This window comes from Gracilinanus agilis, chromosome 4 (genome assembly GCF_016433145.1).
Source record: "Gracilinanus agilis isolate LMUSP501 chromosome 4, AgileGrace, whole genome shotgun sequence".
Lineage (NCBI taxonomy): Eukaryota > Metazoa > Chordata > Mammalia > Didelphimorphia > Didelphidae > Gracilinanus > Gracilinanus agilis.
Genome location: NC_058133.1, coordinates 139,222,105 through 139,238,592, shown reverse-complemented (window position 1 = coordinate 139,238,592; position 16,488 = coordinate 139,222,105). Strand labels below are relative to the sequence as shown.

Genomic DNA, 16,488 nt, shown 5'->3' with positions numbered 1-16,488 from the left:
CATACTGTAATGCAGCACCACAAAAAGTCATTGATCTATAGGCAGGATGTCACCAGGTTCTGTCCCTAATGTCCCATCTTCCTCTTCACTGTTACCCACTAGATTTCTGCCTTCATCCCTTCTCCTCATGTACATTTAGGAAGAAGCTTCTTGCTAGTTTCCGTGGACTGTCTGTTGCTGTTGTTCTTGCCTCTTGTATTTATTTACTCCCCCTGCTTTTCTGTTGTTTGAGAGTATTCAAGAAGCAAATAATCTCTCCAGTTCTGGTTTTCTTTCTAAAAACATTTCAAGCTCTTCTTTATTATTGAAGGTCTTTATCTTTTGTCCTGTATGGGTTAGCTCAGATTTGCAGAATACACTACTCTGGGTTGCATCTTGAGCTCTACCACTACTCTTTGGAACATATTATTGTAGTCCTTCCTGCATTTTCTAGTGGTACAGAGTAGTCTTGCATTAATTGTCATATTCTTTCTTTTGTGCTTAAAAATCTTTCTCTTGATTTCTCACAAAACTTTTTATTTCCGATTTGAATTGTTAAATTTAACCACTCTGTTTTCAAGTTTTCAAGTGTTGGGTATTTTTTTTTGGTTGTCGTATTGTTTTGGAGGCAGTCTGTGAATTATTGCAATTGAAATTTCATTTTCTATATTCACAAGTTCTAGGCAATTCTCTTCTATTTCTTTATGATGTTAAGGTTTTTTGTCCTTCCTGTTTTTCTAGGGCACCTACGATCTGTAGGATGTCTCTGTGCATGCTGTCTGCAAGATCAATATGTTTTGTTTGTATAGTGAGCATATTTTCAGTGGAAAAAAAGTCTAAGAAAATTGATGGTTTATCAGTGGTGTCAAATTGAAATGGAAAAAATTTTTTATTTTGCTTTTCTTCTAGAAGATACAAATACATATCTTTGTATTTGCATTCCTAATCTATTATTTTCTCATTTGTTTATTTGGTGAGACTTGTCATTGCAGATTCTAGTTTTTCTATTTTTGTTATGTCGGCCATAAATTTGGCTCTCATAATCCCCATTTCTCTTTTAAGCCACTTAGGAACAGTATGTTGTGATTCCATATTTTCCTCAAATGCCACAGAGTCTCATCTGTCTCTGTCTTATCATGTTGAATCATTATCCTTGGTCCTGCAGTATTTATTCATAGATGCCTTAACTAGTTATTAGAGGGCATATTTCCTTCTGTGGTTTTTGTTTTTCCTGTTGATTAATGTTCAAGGTCTTTGAGTTTTCTTCTTCCTGAAAACTTTGGGAATTTCGGTCTTTTCCTCCCCCTTATTTTCTCTACAACACACATTTTAACTTCCTCCCCCTTAATTGTGACTTGCTTGGAAGCTGCATCTCAAACCATCTCACTCTACTCTATGCTGGGCGATTCATGGTACGAGAGCCAAGGTCTTTGCCCCATGTTACTTTTAGGTGGCCTTAGCTGGAGGCTGTAGTATTTTTTTTTTCAGGCTTACCGTCTGCTTGTGGCTTGTACCATTCTCTGGCTCAACACCAGAACGTCACAGCTTTGCAGCATTAGTGTGACAAGGTTGTGGCTCCAGGCAGACTTTTATTCCTACAACTGCTGGTCTGTCCCAAAGTTAGGGCAAATCACTACCACCTGGAGCTGGAGTCTCCATAGCACTGGAAAGGAAGGGGGAGTGGAATGTAGAAATGGGTTAGTTTGATGGAGTTGGTGATGTGGGAAAAGGTGACTAGAACCAGATAAAGATTTGGGTGTCATTGACATAGAGCTGATCATTGAAATTATGCCAGCTGAGGAGGTCACCATGAGAAAGTATAAAGGGAAAGAAGGGCCAGAATAGAATCTTGGGGTCTTTTAAGATATATCCTAAGCTTCAGGGCTCTTTTCACTATTCCTTTCCAATCCCCTTTATTCCAAAAAGAAAAAAAATGTTGACAGTGACAAAGATTTACATAGTGTCTGTAGTGAGAAAGAAGATGCCTGAAGGACCATGAAACTCATTTTGGTTTTTACATTAAACATACCTTGGCTTTCCTAATACCAGATGGTAATGATAGCTCCAAATGATTTCTTTCCAAGAATTAGATTAAGATTTTCATGCTCCTAAATCTGTAAAGGGGAACATGAATACATAGAATTTTCCATGAAAAATCTATCTTTTCACAGATGGACTTTTAGGTTTTTGCATAGAAATGAATGAGAAGCAACTGATTTTCCCCCCATGAGATAATAATTATGAAAATCTGGTATGGGAAGAAGAGAGAATTCCCAGGTAAAACTAAAAGGCCTGTTTCATTTTTGTTTCTCTATCTTCAGTGCCTTGCATCATGCCTTACACACATAGTAGGCACTCAGGAAATGCAGATGGGTCAATCATATTGAATTGCAATTGTGTTTTGCACACTGAGACCTTACACATTAAGACTGCTAATAAGGAAAGAAAAAAAAACACACACAAAAACACCCAGCATCAATTGCCAGATGGCGTTTCCTATCAAACCTTCTGTTTATTATAATTTCGCTTCCTTCTATCTCAATGGTTCCTGTTATTTGCAAACCACACAGACAACACGAGGCACCCAGATAAACACAGCACAGCATTTTGGATAGGTAGGTTCAAACAGCAAATAGAAAAATCATTCATTTATTATTATATTAGACAATCAAGGTCTGAAATAGTCAGTCTTCTTTCCTTCTGAATGTTGGTCTTCTGGCCAGTGGTTTGGTCCATTTATCCTGCTCTCAAATTGGCCTCACACTCTCCCAAAAGCAGGATAAGGTCTTCTACTAGGCTGTGGTCTCTGCCATGTGTCACTTTCATAAGTTCAAAAGCCTGAATGAAAGAAAAAAGACAGAAGACTTAGTCTTTCTACCGCCATCCTCTTCTTAACTGTGCTTTGGGGATTAAAGGATACAATCCCAAGGGTTTTAAAGCTAGAAATACAAACTTGAGAACTTGTAGTACAACCTTCTAGTTTTTAAAAATTGAAAACTTTAGAGAAAAGAAGGAAATGTCTTGTTCAATGCCACTATAATAATAATCATTTATTTATTTAATTCTATTTTATTATTATATATTATTATATTATATGTTACAATAATGCTTATATATAATACACAATATATAAATATATTATTAATTATATATTTATGAATAAATAATGTCACAATAATAATAAATAATAACATAGCTAACTTATAGTGCTTTAAAGTTTGCAAAGCACTTTAGAAATGTTACCTCATTTTATCATGGGGGATTATAATATCTTCATTCCCAATAGTTGTTTGCTAAGAATTGGTTCCTAAACTAGAATACTTCTCTGCAGGAAGTAGAACTGAAGAAAGTCATTAGGTCACAGGCTATTGGGTTGGGAAGGGTCTTTGGAGATCATCTAATCTCCTTTATTTTATAGGTGAGGGAAATGGGCAATTGCAGTGTTACATAACTGGCAAGGATTGGATTTGTATGTATCCTGGCTCTGTTGCTTTCTCTGACTTTGGGCAAATTAGTTAACCTCTTTGGGCCTCAATTCCCTTGTCTGAAAAATGAAGGTGTTAGACTAGATGACCTCTGAAGTCTCTTCCATCTTCCACTCTGTGATTTTGTGAGTCTCAGAGAGGAGAAGTCATCTGTGGTATAAAAACAGCTCTCAGGATAGATTAGACCCTAGATAAAGAGAACACACTCTGCCCTGAACGATCAGACAGTGGTGGATCAATCAACAATCACACACAGCAGGAGCTTAATAAATGTTTACTGCTTGATTAAATTAAGTAATAAGGATTTATTAAATACGGAGGTATTGGGGATACAAGTTGTTATTGTCATTGAGTTTATTTCAGTCTTTCAGTTGTGTCTTACTCTTTGTGATACCATTTTGGAGGGAATTTTTTTGACAAAAATATTGGACTGGTTTGCCATTTCCTTCTCCAGATCATTTTACAGATGAGGAAACGGAGGCAAACAGGGTTCAGTAACTTGCTCGGGGTCACACAGCAGCTAGTAAGTGTCTGAGGCCAAATTGAACTCTGGAAGAAGAGACTTTTTGTTTCCAAGCCCAGGGCTCTATCCACCGTGCCACCTAGATGAATGGGGGCAATCCCTCCTCCCAACGGGCTCACACTCTAATGGGGGAGACAGCAAGTACATATGAAAATATGTACATGCAACATAAATCAGTAGATACATATAGCATAAGTTCAATGTGAATAATTATGAATCTACACAAAGCAATGAAAGACAGGTTGGTTTGGGAGGAAGGGCACTCACAAAGGAGGGCCATCAGGAACAATTTCAGGAAAGAGCCGGTGATGGAGCTTCATCTTAAGGAAAGGCAGGGAGACAGGAATTGGGGCTCTTGAGAGACACAAAAGGCAGAAATTTTGGCCCAAAGTGAAAGGCTTTCTTTTAATTCATAAAAAAAAAATCCTTAACTGCTTGATCACATGGATGGATGTGGATAGGATTGGGGATGTAGACTCTAAAAGATCACTCTAGTGCAAATATTAACAATATGGAAATAGATCTTGATCAATGGCACATGTAAAACCCAGTGGAACTGCTCATTGGCTACTGGAGGGGGGTGGGAAGAGGGGAGGGAAAGAATGTGAATCATGTAACCATGGGGAAAATATTCTAAATCAATTAATTAAATAAAATTAAAATTATAAAAATAGAAAAAAAATTTTAATTTTAAAAAATCCTTTAGAGAGGAGCACAGATTTGTGTTTCTAGCCCCCAACTATGGGATCATTCCTTCTTCTCATTTTCCCATGTAGCGTTTGCACAGGCCCTCTATCTAGCCTGGCAGTTGTTTGTGCTGCTTCCTGCCTTTGGAAAATCCTTTCCCCTGAGCTGCAGGGCGGGGGATAGGCAGAGGCTGGAACCCTCAGGCACTCAGAGGGTGCTCCACTCCCACTCCCACCCCCTAATCCCAGGAGATGCTCCTTTGTGCAGTCCCCATCACCTCCTGCCTCTGGACCCAAAGAACTGACCTCACTGTGAAAACCCACCACAGTCACCCATCGTCATACATGAGGGGAGGCACCCTCTGGGGGGAAGCCTGGTAGGCAGCTGGTGTGTAAAGGTGCCAGGATGACAAATGAGAGCAGAGTCCAGATAGAGTTGCTTTTGCCATTCCTGGTCTGGGTCTTGGGTGCCTTTATGTCTCAGTGCTTGCACTGGGCACCCAGCGATGACTGGCCTTTTCTGGGGAAGAGACAGGGAACAGCCTCCCCAATCCAGCCAGCATCGCTTTATTGGTTTTCCCTATGGTTCACTGATTTAAAAGGAATCTTTGATTTGATGGGGGTGCAGGGTGCGGGGGGGTGGGGAGGTTGGGGAGAGCCCAGCTCCAACTCTCCTCCTCATCTCACTGCAACATCACTAGCTCCACATTCCCATTGGGGGCATCTTGTGGTCTGAAGCAGAAATGCACAGGATTGCAGGGAGAGGCTTTCCAACCACGCCACGGGAAGAAGAGGCTGTGGGCTGCCGAGGGGCTTAGATGGCCCCATCCCTTTGCTAAGAAGGGAAGTGTGAAGGATCGGATCAGATCCAGAAGAAAGGATGGAGCCAGGCAGCAACAGCTTAACTGTTACTAGCCAGCTGGATTAACGAGCCATTATTAGAGGAGAAAGATTAGCCTGATTTGCAGAAGACTGTCTCTCTGGACTTTCCATGTTGGGAGTGCAACTGCCTTCTCTTTGCAGGGGCAGCAGAGAGAGGGCAGACTTTCTAACTTATTTTGCTCCAGTTTATCTGAATTGTTAAAAAGCTTCCTCAGCACTCATTGATTTGGGCTTCTCAGGTCCCTCCTGTTGTCTGTAGCATCTGAAATGGTTTTCCTAAAGCTTCAATCATGTCCTCCCCTACTCAGTGGCTCCCTACTACCTCCTAGAGCAAATGCAAAATTCTCTGTTTGGCTTCCAAAGCCCTTTAGAATCTAGCCCTGAACTACCTTTCTAGTGTTCTTGCACCTCCGTGATGTCCGGTGACCTCTCTGGCCTCCTGACTCTCCATCTCTGTTCTGGCAATTGTCTCTGGTTTATCTCATATCCCTTCTGACCTCCCTGGCTTCCATCAAGTTCCCACCTAAAATCTCTCCTTCTCCTTCTAGGAAGCCATCCTTAACCCCGCTTAATTCCAGTGCTTTCTCTTTTTAAATGATTTCCCATTTATCCTAGAGAGAGTTTGATTTTATAGGTTTGCTTGTTGTCTACCCCATAGGGACAGTCTTTTGTCTCTTTTTGTATCCCCAGTGACTCCTAATAAAATTTTTGCTCTTTTGTAATTAATTCTTAAAAATCTAATTAATTAATTAATCATAAAATTAATTTATAATTTATTTATAATAAAATTAATTATTTATAAAATTAATTAATTAATTATAAAAGTCAGCATTAAAATCTCAATTAACTAATTAGTTAATTAGTTAATTGAGATTTTTTAATGGTGACTTTTTGTAGTGACTCCTAACAAGTGTTGATTGATTGCTAGGAGCAGTCAAGAATTTGAGATTAAAACTGACATGGAGCAAATCATTTAAACTTTTTGGAACTTTGTTTCCTCACATGTGAAATGATTGAGATGGACTATATGATTTCAAAAGTCTCTTCCATTTCTAAATCTACGATTCTATATGGTTATCATTGATATTTCAAATGAATTAATTCTTTTTTGACAATGTTAAAGTTTTGCTAATTCATCCTTTCTACCTACTACTAGATATCAATTGCTTGGTATTACACTGTATTTATCCTAGTAGTACACAGTAGACCTTAATGCTTGCTGAATGATTATTTTCAGAGGTCGGAAGGCTCAGTCAATGAATCTGCAAATATTTCTTAAGCACTACCCTACATATGCTGCTTAGCCCTGAAAAAACAACAACAAAAGCAAAAACAGTTCCTGCTTTCGAGGAGCTTACATTCAAATGTGGGAGATGATATGTACATGGTGTATATGTACTGGGTGGAGTTCAAAGAAGTCTTCACATATTTTAAAGGACATCATGTAGAAAAAAGAATTTTTTTTGTTCTGCTTGACCCTAGAAGGTAGAACCAATAAATCGGTGGATGGTTCAAAGACACAGAGTCAGTCTTGATGTAAGGAAAAACTTTCCAACAGAGGTACCCAGAAGTGGAATGAACTTCTCTGGAAAGCAAGGAGGCTTCTTCCTCTCACCAGAGGACACCAACAGAAGCTGAATAAGCACTGGTCAGGTATATTATGGAAGCAATTCTTGAAAAGGATCAGGTTGGAAAAGATGGCCCCTGAGGACCTTGACAGTAATTCAGGTGTCTTCTAACTAAGCCTTGATACAAAAGAATTTTCACACTTCTCACTCTGGACACCAAGCTTCTATGAAGACAATCTAAGAATATGTTATTTTTTTTATGGCTGACTTTTTTAAGCCTCTAAATTGAGGGGACAGCTAAAAAATACAATATTACTTATCACCAGTGGGCTTATATTTCACTGATGAATTATTTGGCCATGGCAACTCATTAAAATAAAGAAAGATGCAAAATGGCCATCAGTCCTGTATAGGTCTCTTGCCCTTCTACTGTGATCAGAATTAGTGGCAGCAGGTCAGCATCAGAATAGCAAAAAAGGGGGGTCAGAGGATGTTAAGAATCACATAGAGGGGGCAGCTGGGTAGCTCAGTGGATTGAGAACCAGGCCTAAAGACAGGAGGTCCTATGTTCAAATCTGGCCTCAGACACTTCCCAGCTGTGTGACCCTGGGCAAGTCACTTGACCCCCATTGCCTACTCTTACCAATCTTCCACCTATAAGTCAATATACAGAAGTTAAGGGTTTAAAAAAATTTTTTTTTAAAAATCACATAGATAGGCTATAAACATTCATTTAACCCACTAGAACTATAAATAAGAATTCCTTTTGCAATGATCAAGGAGTGGACATACCATTGGTAAAATTAAATCATATCAATCAGCAAGGTTTCCACTGTTAACTAAGCCAGAAGACAAAAGGAATTGGGAGCAAAATGGAAGGATTGAATACAGGTTCTACTTGGAGAGGCAAATAAAGGATTTACTGTGTATTCCAAGTCAATAAGAAACATAACTTCAAAGGACACAATGATATGATGGATCATCATATTTTTCTGTGCTCGTTGGTATTTGCAAAAAGATCACAATGAAGATAACAGCAATTTATGCACCAATACCTTTTGCAGAATTTTTTAGAGATAGAAAAAATTGATCACTTTCCCAATTAAAAATCAATCTTGATATTTGGTTTCTTCATAGAGGAAGGAAAAATATAATTCAATAGTAAGGAATAAGAGAGGTCAAATGCTTATAGCCTAGACAGAAGGCTCACACTTTTTTTTTTTTTAAACCCTTACCTTCCGTCTTGGAGTCAATACTGTGTATTGGCTCCAAAGCAGAAGAGTGGTAAGGGTAGGCAATGGGGGTCAAGTGACTTGCCCAGGGTCACACAGCTGGGAAGTGTCTGAGGTCAGATTTGAACCTAGGACCTCCCATCTCTAGGCCTGGCTCTCAATCCACTGAGCTACCCAACTGCCCCCAAGCCTCACACTTCTGATTATATTCTTTGAGAAGTAATTGGAAGATATTGGCTATGGTAAACACCAACCAAATAAAATCACACACAAAAAAAATGTTGATGGATTTAACAATAAATGGCTGGTTGTTGTGAAGGTGATTTATGTATAATCATCTCATTGACTTGTTAGAGAAAAGATTAAAATCTATACAAAATTAGGAAGTGAATAAAAGAACAATTATGACTATCACTAATTCCTGTAGGAACTGAACAGATGTAATCAACCATAAGGAGACCATAGAAGGTAGAAACTGCTTCTGGCAGGAAATATTTGCTCTTGCCAAGCAGAGAGATAAGGTATCCAAAAAAAAAAAAAACAACCCACCAGTATAGAATACAAACTCATTTCTAAAATTTTACAGATGAAAATGGTGGAAGTTTATAAGTCACATCATCTCATAAATCAGCAGCAACTATAGGAAAAATTAGTTTATAGAGAGTTTGGTAAAGGATTATATTGAAGTCATTTAAGAATGAAACTAGGAGGAAAAAAAAGCAAACAGAAGAAATCCATGCTTCAAGTGATATACCTTTGAGAACATTCAAGGATCAGTTCTTAAGATATCTGAAAAAGTAGAGGATACCGAGATTAAATGAGATAATATATGTAAAGTGCTATAGAAATACCAGCTTTTCTTATTACCAATACCATGAGGGGAAATAAAGCAGATGCTATTATGAAAAAGGGTCAAAAATACCAATAACTAATCATCCATATGCCTATTTTTCTATCTCTACAAATTTTTTTAAAAAATAAAAATAGTCTACACATAAATTGATGAAGGTATGAAAAAGGAACAAACTGAGCTTTCATCAATGACATGCTACAATGCCATATCTTTTGTGTCATACAAACGACTGATAGATACAGATAATGCTCAAATCCTGCTATATTTATTATTGTTTCTTAACTTTTTTTAAAAAAAAGCATTAGATTCAGTAAAGCAGAGATATTCTCCTACAACCAGGAGTCTCTCATGAATGTCAAAATCATACAAGATTCTATATCCTCTCTCCTCAGCCCCAGACTATCTTTTCCTCCCTCTTCTCAGAAGAGAACCTCACCTCCCACTTCACTGGAAAAAATAGTCTCCTTATCTGTCGGTTCCTTCCCTGTTGCCTATAGTCATGCTCAGGTTTCCCTGATCTTTAAGGAAAATTCTTCACTTTAACCTGCCATTCTTTCAAACCATCATGCTTTATCTCTTCTCCCTTTTCAGTCAAACTCAGAGAAAGGCTTTTTCAATATTGTTGCTTCCATTTCCTCACCTCCTACTTGTAAGTTTGGCAATATGGTTTTCAACTCCATCACTCAATTTGAAATTGCTTTCTCCAAGTCTACCAGAAACCTCTTACCAATTAAATCCATTAATATTTTTCCTCAGCCCTCATTCTTCTTGAACTCTCTGTGTCTTTTGACATTTTAAACCTCTTCCCCTTCCCTCCCCACTCTAGGTACTCTCTCCTCCTTTTAATTCTCTAAAACTGCTACTTTTTGGTTCTTCTTCTGCCCACCTGATCATTTTATCCTCACTTACTTTTTTGGGTCATTACTCTCCATTCACCAAGTCTGGGCATCTCTTAAAGCTCTCTCCTGACAACTTCTTTCTTCAAACCCCTAAGCTTTCTCCTTTAGTGGTCAATAAGGTTTTAATAAGCCAGATAATGTGCCAAATGCTGGGGATAGAGAGAAAGGCAAATGGCACTGCTCCTGCTCTCAAGGAGTTCACATTTAAATGGGAAAGACAACATGCAAATAACTTTATGTAATCCTATATAAGATATAGGATTCCTAAATCTCTATCTCCAGCCCTAATCTCTCTCCTAATTCCATTTGCACATTACCAGCTGCCTGCTGGATATTGTAACCTAGATGTCCCATTGAGATCTCAAACTAAACACATCCAAAGTGGAACTCATATTTTCTTCCAAACCCATCTCTCCTTTTTGGTTGGAGCCACTGCTGTCCTTCCAGTCATTCAAGTTTGCAATACGGAAGCTGGCATTCAGTCTTCCCTTTTCTCTGAATTCCAATCAATTATCAACATTTTGCATCTTTTACATCTGTCCCCCTATCTCCACTCAAACAAATTATTTCTCATTCAGGCCCTCTTCATTTCTCAACTGGATTATTACAACAGACTCCTAATTCGTCACCCTACTTCAGTTTCTTCCCTTGCTTTTATATCTCCCACATAAATGCCATATGAATATTCCTAAAACACATATTGATCAACATCCTCCCTCCTGCCACTCAGGGATCTTCAATGACTCCCCATCGCCTCAGCCTGGCATTTAAACGCCTCAACAATCTGGTTCCCACCTACCTTGGCAACATATTAGTTCCTTTCATGCATTCTACATTTCAGTCAAACTGGCCTTCTAGCTGATCCCTAATTAGGTTCTAGACATGAATTTGTCTAGCCCTATCCTAAGCACTATCCTATCAACAACCTTTCAGCAAGGCAGCCAGGACCAAGTTGGATCCCCGCTCCCCCCCCCCTTCAAATAAACTGATAATAAATCTCAGACCAATTCGGAATGATTGTTTCCTTCAGCTTTCCTCTTTCCAGCTCTGTGCCTAACCCCACATCTTCTCTGCTTCCTTACTGTTGCACATGCATACATGACAAAGATGACAATTCTGATTTAATTTCCTGCAGCAGTATAAAACAGATTAAGGAAATATAAAATCAGAACAGGTCTATGTTGGGGAAAGCTTATCTCTTTCCATTAAATTTTATTTTTTAAACAGCTACATTTAAAAAAACTCATGCAATCTTCCACTGAGAATTCATCGGAATCCCCAGAGAGGGAAGTTGTGCCCATTTGCAGACTTTAAATGTCATCCAAGAAATGGCAGCATAGATTGTCTTGCTTACCACAAGCATGTAATTCTCTTAGGAATAATGAGGAGGACCTTGGAATTGATTGCATTCTCATCATCTATGTATGTAGATATATGTACATTTACATATATTTTGCATATATATAGTGATTTTAGTATTGTGGTCACATTTTAAATGGAATGGATTGAATCAAATTATGATTTAAAGTTAGAATTAATAAGGCTGTCCTATTAATTATTAATACAGATATATTAAGCTTAGCAAGGATCTAATATGTTCTACACCATGAGCCTGTGGAATTCAATAAATGACTTCCTCTGAGCGCAGTCTAAATATATAGATTTAACCAGAGGGCAACAAGTATAAAACTGACAAACTCCAATAGAATCTGGCCTCCTAGTCTCTAAATATGCCATTTCCTCAACAAGAAGAAATGATATAGTATGCAAGTCTATTCACTTTAATCTTTTGGCTCAATAAAAAAGGAGGAACTTTATTACCAACTCATACCTGGAATGATCTCTCCCATCCTGTAACTGCCTGTCAGAATCTTACCTATCCTTCAAGGTCCTGCTTAAATGCCACTTCCTCCAAGAACTTGCCCTGATATTCTGTCTCCTCTCATCTCCTCTCCCTTTCCTCTCCTCTTTCCTTCTCTCTCTCTCTCTCTCTCTCTCTCTCTCTCTCTCTCTCTCTCTCTCTCTCTCTTTCTCTCTCTCTTTCTCTCTCTCTTTCTCTTTCTCCTTCTATCCCTCTCTGTCTGTCTCTTTCTCTTTTTATGCAAAGTAAAATAAACTCTCTAAAACTTAAAATTGCCTTGTGAGGTATCTCTGTAACTCTGAGTGTTGAAGAAGCCAAATGACCTCTTACATGGGATATTGTGGAAGGAATTCTTAAATCAGGTGGAAGATTGAATCTCTGAGGTTCCTTGCTACTCATAAGACTATGGCTCCAGCAATCAAGTTTAAAGCAACCTGTTAGATAATTAGCTCAAAATTGATACTTGATTTGAATATTAAAGGTCATGCAATGAAAACATTAGAAGAAAACTAGATAAGGTACCATTCATAGGTATGGTGAAGGAAGAGTTCTTAAACAAGAGACAGATAGGATCACAAGAGATAAAATAGAACATTTTTTGTGACATGGCATCGAACATTTGAATTTGAACATTTGAACAAGCAAAATCAATGCCACTAGGATAAAAAAGGAAGCTATCAACTGAAAAAACAAATCTTTGCATCCAATATGAGCCAGCCATCACATTCCCCTCCCAGAATCACTTCAGTCCTGCTACAACTTTATACCATTTGGCTTACTTGCCCCAATGGAGGGGGTCCTTCTCTAGGTCAGTCATTCTATTGTCCTCCCAGAACATTCTCTAGTTTGCTATCTCTCTGTATTGAGGGCAGCTCCTCCACCTTCCTTCCTTCCCCTTCCCACTCCCCATTCCCACACCAGCTGCCCGATTCTCTGGGACAGCCCCACCCTGAGGTGGGCTCAGTGACTGGTGAGTCTCTGCCTGCAAAGTCTCTCTCAAGAGAAGAGTCAGCTTTCTTGCCTCAGCTCCACATCTGCTGCCTAGCCCTTGGGGTGAAGGAGAATTTGCTGAACCCATTCTTCATGGACAAACATATTCTTATACTTAGCACAGTGTCCGCTACATAGTAGGTGCTTAATAAATGTTCTCCTCTATTACCTTTCATTTATTTTACATGTAGAGACAGCTAAATGGATAGCAACTTGGAGTCTGGAAGATGAGTTCAAAAGTGATCTCTGACACTTGCTAGTTATTTGAACCCAGCCAAGTCACTTAAATTTTAGCCTGCCTCAGTTTCCTCATCTGCAAAATGTGAATAATAGAGCATCTACTCTCCAAGACTGTTGTGCAAATAAAATTAGATAATTTAAAATTTAAATTAAAAACAATATAAATATATAGATAATGTAGATAATCTATAAAGTGCTTAGCCTAGTGCCTGGCACATAGCAAGTGCTATATAAATGCTTGTTTAAAAAGAAGGATATTTTTATATGTGTATATTTTTATCTCCCCCAGTAGAATGTATACTCCTTGGGATCAATGACTGCTTAATTTTTGTCTTTGTACCTACACTGTCTAACACATCTAAATGGGACATAGGTGCTTAATTAGTCCTTATTGCTATTTGTGAGTATTGATTAACACTGTGTTGGGATCTATGGGTGGAACAAAGCCCCAATTTCCTGTCTTTTCAGTGGTTGGTTTCCATGTCTGCTAGGCTCTGCTATATTTCCTCTATGCATTGGCTTCCTTCAAGACTCTGCCCAAATTCTGCCTTCCCTAGGAAGTCTTTCCTAGTTTTCTTCACTGCTTGTGCCATCTCCCTATAGGTGATATAGTTATTTACAAGATGTCTCCTTCACTGGAAGAATGTGAGCTCTTTGAGGGAGGGAATTGTGTCTTTACCCCCTTTTATTTGTTTGTTTGTTTGTTTGCTTATCTATTTGCCCCCTTATTTGCTCATTTATATGTTTATCTGTTTATTTATTTATGTTTTATTTTTTTTAAAAACCTTTACCTTCCAGAATCATGTGCATTGGCTCCAAGGCAGAAGAGAGGTAAGACCCGGCCAATGGGGGTTGAGGGATTTGCCTAGTGTCACACAGAAGTGTTTGAGGCCACATTTGAATGCTGGACCTCCCTTCTCTGGGCTTGGCTCTCCATCCACTGAGCCACCCAGCTACCCCCTATACCCACTTAAAAAAAAATCTCCAAGCTTGGCACAGTGACTTGCACACAGTAAGTGATTAATAAGTGCTTGCTGGCTACAACAGTGGGAAATCATGCTGGAAAGGTAAGTGAGGGCCAGATTAAAGGATGATAGGACGGGTAACCACTGCGTGCTAAAACTCAATGGTTAGTGCCGACTCAAAAGTTAGTTCCCCGGTCCAGACCTTCATCTCCTTTTGTTTGCTCAAAGATTCTCCTGCAGCTGCTCGTGGCCCCCAGGGGAGCTCGTCCTCCACACAGAACGTGATTTGAGTGAGTGAATGCGACGGCAGCTTCCCCTTGCCTCATAGCTAAATAACCCAATTAGGGGCAGCAGCATTTCTGCTGTTTGACAGTATGTGAGCTGGGCGGCTTGGAGGGTATCCACGCCGAGCCCTGTCCTGGCCTCGAGAGATGAGAGAATGGGACAGATGGCGTGCAGAGGCACCGGGCTCCGGAGACGGAGGGCTCTGTCAGGGGTTGGGGAGGAGGAGCTGGATTCGCAGAGATGGCCTCTTGTGCCTCTCTTCTAGACCCCGTTCTGCCAAAGCTCGATTCTCCGAGGAGAAGGCAGCAAGTTAGTCACAGAAGGAGGAGTGGCAAAGGCTCCCAGGCAGGAGGAACGGAACAGAGACGGAGGATGGGAGGGAAATGGGTGACACCCCAAAAGGCAGTGAAACCTGAGGTGCTCCTGCTCTGCTTTAACATGAAAATGAACAAGGGGGAATACACGAAAAGGCACAAGAAAGAAATTAACCCGGCAGATGGAATGGGAATAAACCCAAAGGCACTAGAACCCACTCTAATAGGACAAGGGACAACATGGAATCCAATACAAGGCAGTTCTTTAGGGCATGCCAGCCAGGGCGACTCCTTACTGAATGAGCAGAAAGACCTTGCCATTTGGGCAAGCCCAGGGACCCAAACACCCTTCTCTAGGGACAGGAAACAGGGACCCACTGAGCCAGCACAATCCAGGCCGGCAAAGTAGGCTGACCCTGACCCACGGTTCCCATCATCCCTTGATTCCTCAGCTGCGATGTCAGCCAAAGAAGGGAGTTGGCGCAGCTTGAGTCCTGGATCTAGAGGGACAAAGGGAGCCACAAACACCTGCCACACCAAAACAAAGAGTATGGAGGAGAAATCTCCAGAGACCACCAAGCCATCCCTCTCAGTCTCCACTGACCATTCCTGGGTGTCCTCTCACTCCAAAAGTCTTATCTGAAACAAGCTTTGTCCACACCATTCTACCAAACAATGGCCAGTCCCTGCCACAGGCTATGCTTACATCCTCCCTTTATTTAAGCTCCAGGAAAATGAAGCACCGTCATTGAAGGACCGGTTTGATCATTCCCCAGTCAGTTGCTGCAGAAGGAATTCTCCATGACCCAAGTGGCAGCATCAACACTCTTTCTGTCTCCCATTTCTGAGGCATTCCAACCTCCTGAAATTTGCCATAGCTCCGCTGACACATCTGAGTGCTCCTTGTGGACCAAATAAGGTTTCCTTGCCCAATGGAGAGGAAAATGGGAGGCTGTCATGAAAAGAGCCTGCTTCATCATGGAAGAAGGCCATCAAATGCAAAGCTGGCTCATTGCAGAAGGGCTCAGCAGGTTACACGGGCATTAGAAATGAGCCAATAGGAGATTCAAGGATATTCTTTTATTTTATTTTTTACACCTTTACCTCCGCCTTAGAATTGGTACTGTGTATTGGTTCTAAGGCAGAAAAGCAGTAAGGGTTAGGCAAAGAGGTTCAAATGATTTTCCCAGGGTCACATAGCTAAGAAATGTCTGAGGCCAGATTTGAACCCAGGACCTCCTATCTGCAGGCCTGGCTCTCAATCCGAGTCACCTACCTGCCCAGAAGGATATTCTTTTAAAGATCCACCAGAAATGCTCTCCAGGACAGATGGAACAATCCAATCACCCTTCCATAGAGCAAGGTTGCTGGAGGACCTCAACAAGAAAACACACCTTTGAATACCCCTGCATTCTTTTAGACCTCCCACATCTCAGTTAAGTGGAAATGCAGAAGGGGTCCTAATGACTGCAGGAGGCACCTACCTGATGCTCGGAATGTCAGTCTAAAACTTGAGTTGGGAAATGGAGAAAGTTTGTGTTGTGTAGAATGATGGTCTCGCAGTCAGGAAGTCAAATGCTTCCTCGGTCACTCACTAGTGATGTGACACTGGACAACCAAGTGTCCAGAGGCCTCAGTTTCCTCATTTATAAAATGACCTCTATGTTCTTCTTGAGCTCTTAATCTATGGGTGTTTATGACTTTTCCCTAAGCAATCTCATATCTT

General features: G+C 40.1%; 1 protein-coding gene across 1 annotated transcript in view; it reads right to left on the bottom strand.

Moving 5' to 3' along the window:
- Window positions 1–2,473: 2,473 nt before the first annotated feature.
- SMYD3 (SET and MYND domain containing 3) overlaps window positions 2,474–16,488 on the bottom strand; it is a 252,590-nt gene continuing 238,575 nt past the window's right edge. Inside the window, exon 6 of the mRNA XM_044675986.1 lies at window positions 2,474–2,817. Coding sequence (XP_044531921.1) covers window positions 2,716–2,817 — 102 coding nt within the window. The 3' untranslated portion in view covers window positions 2,474–2,715. The remainder of the gene's footprint in view (window positions 2,818–16,488) is intronic.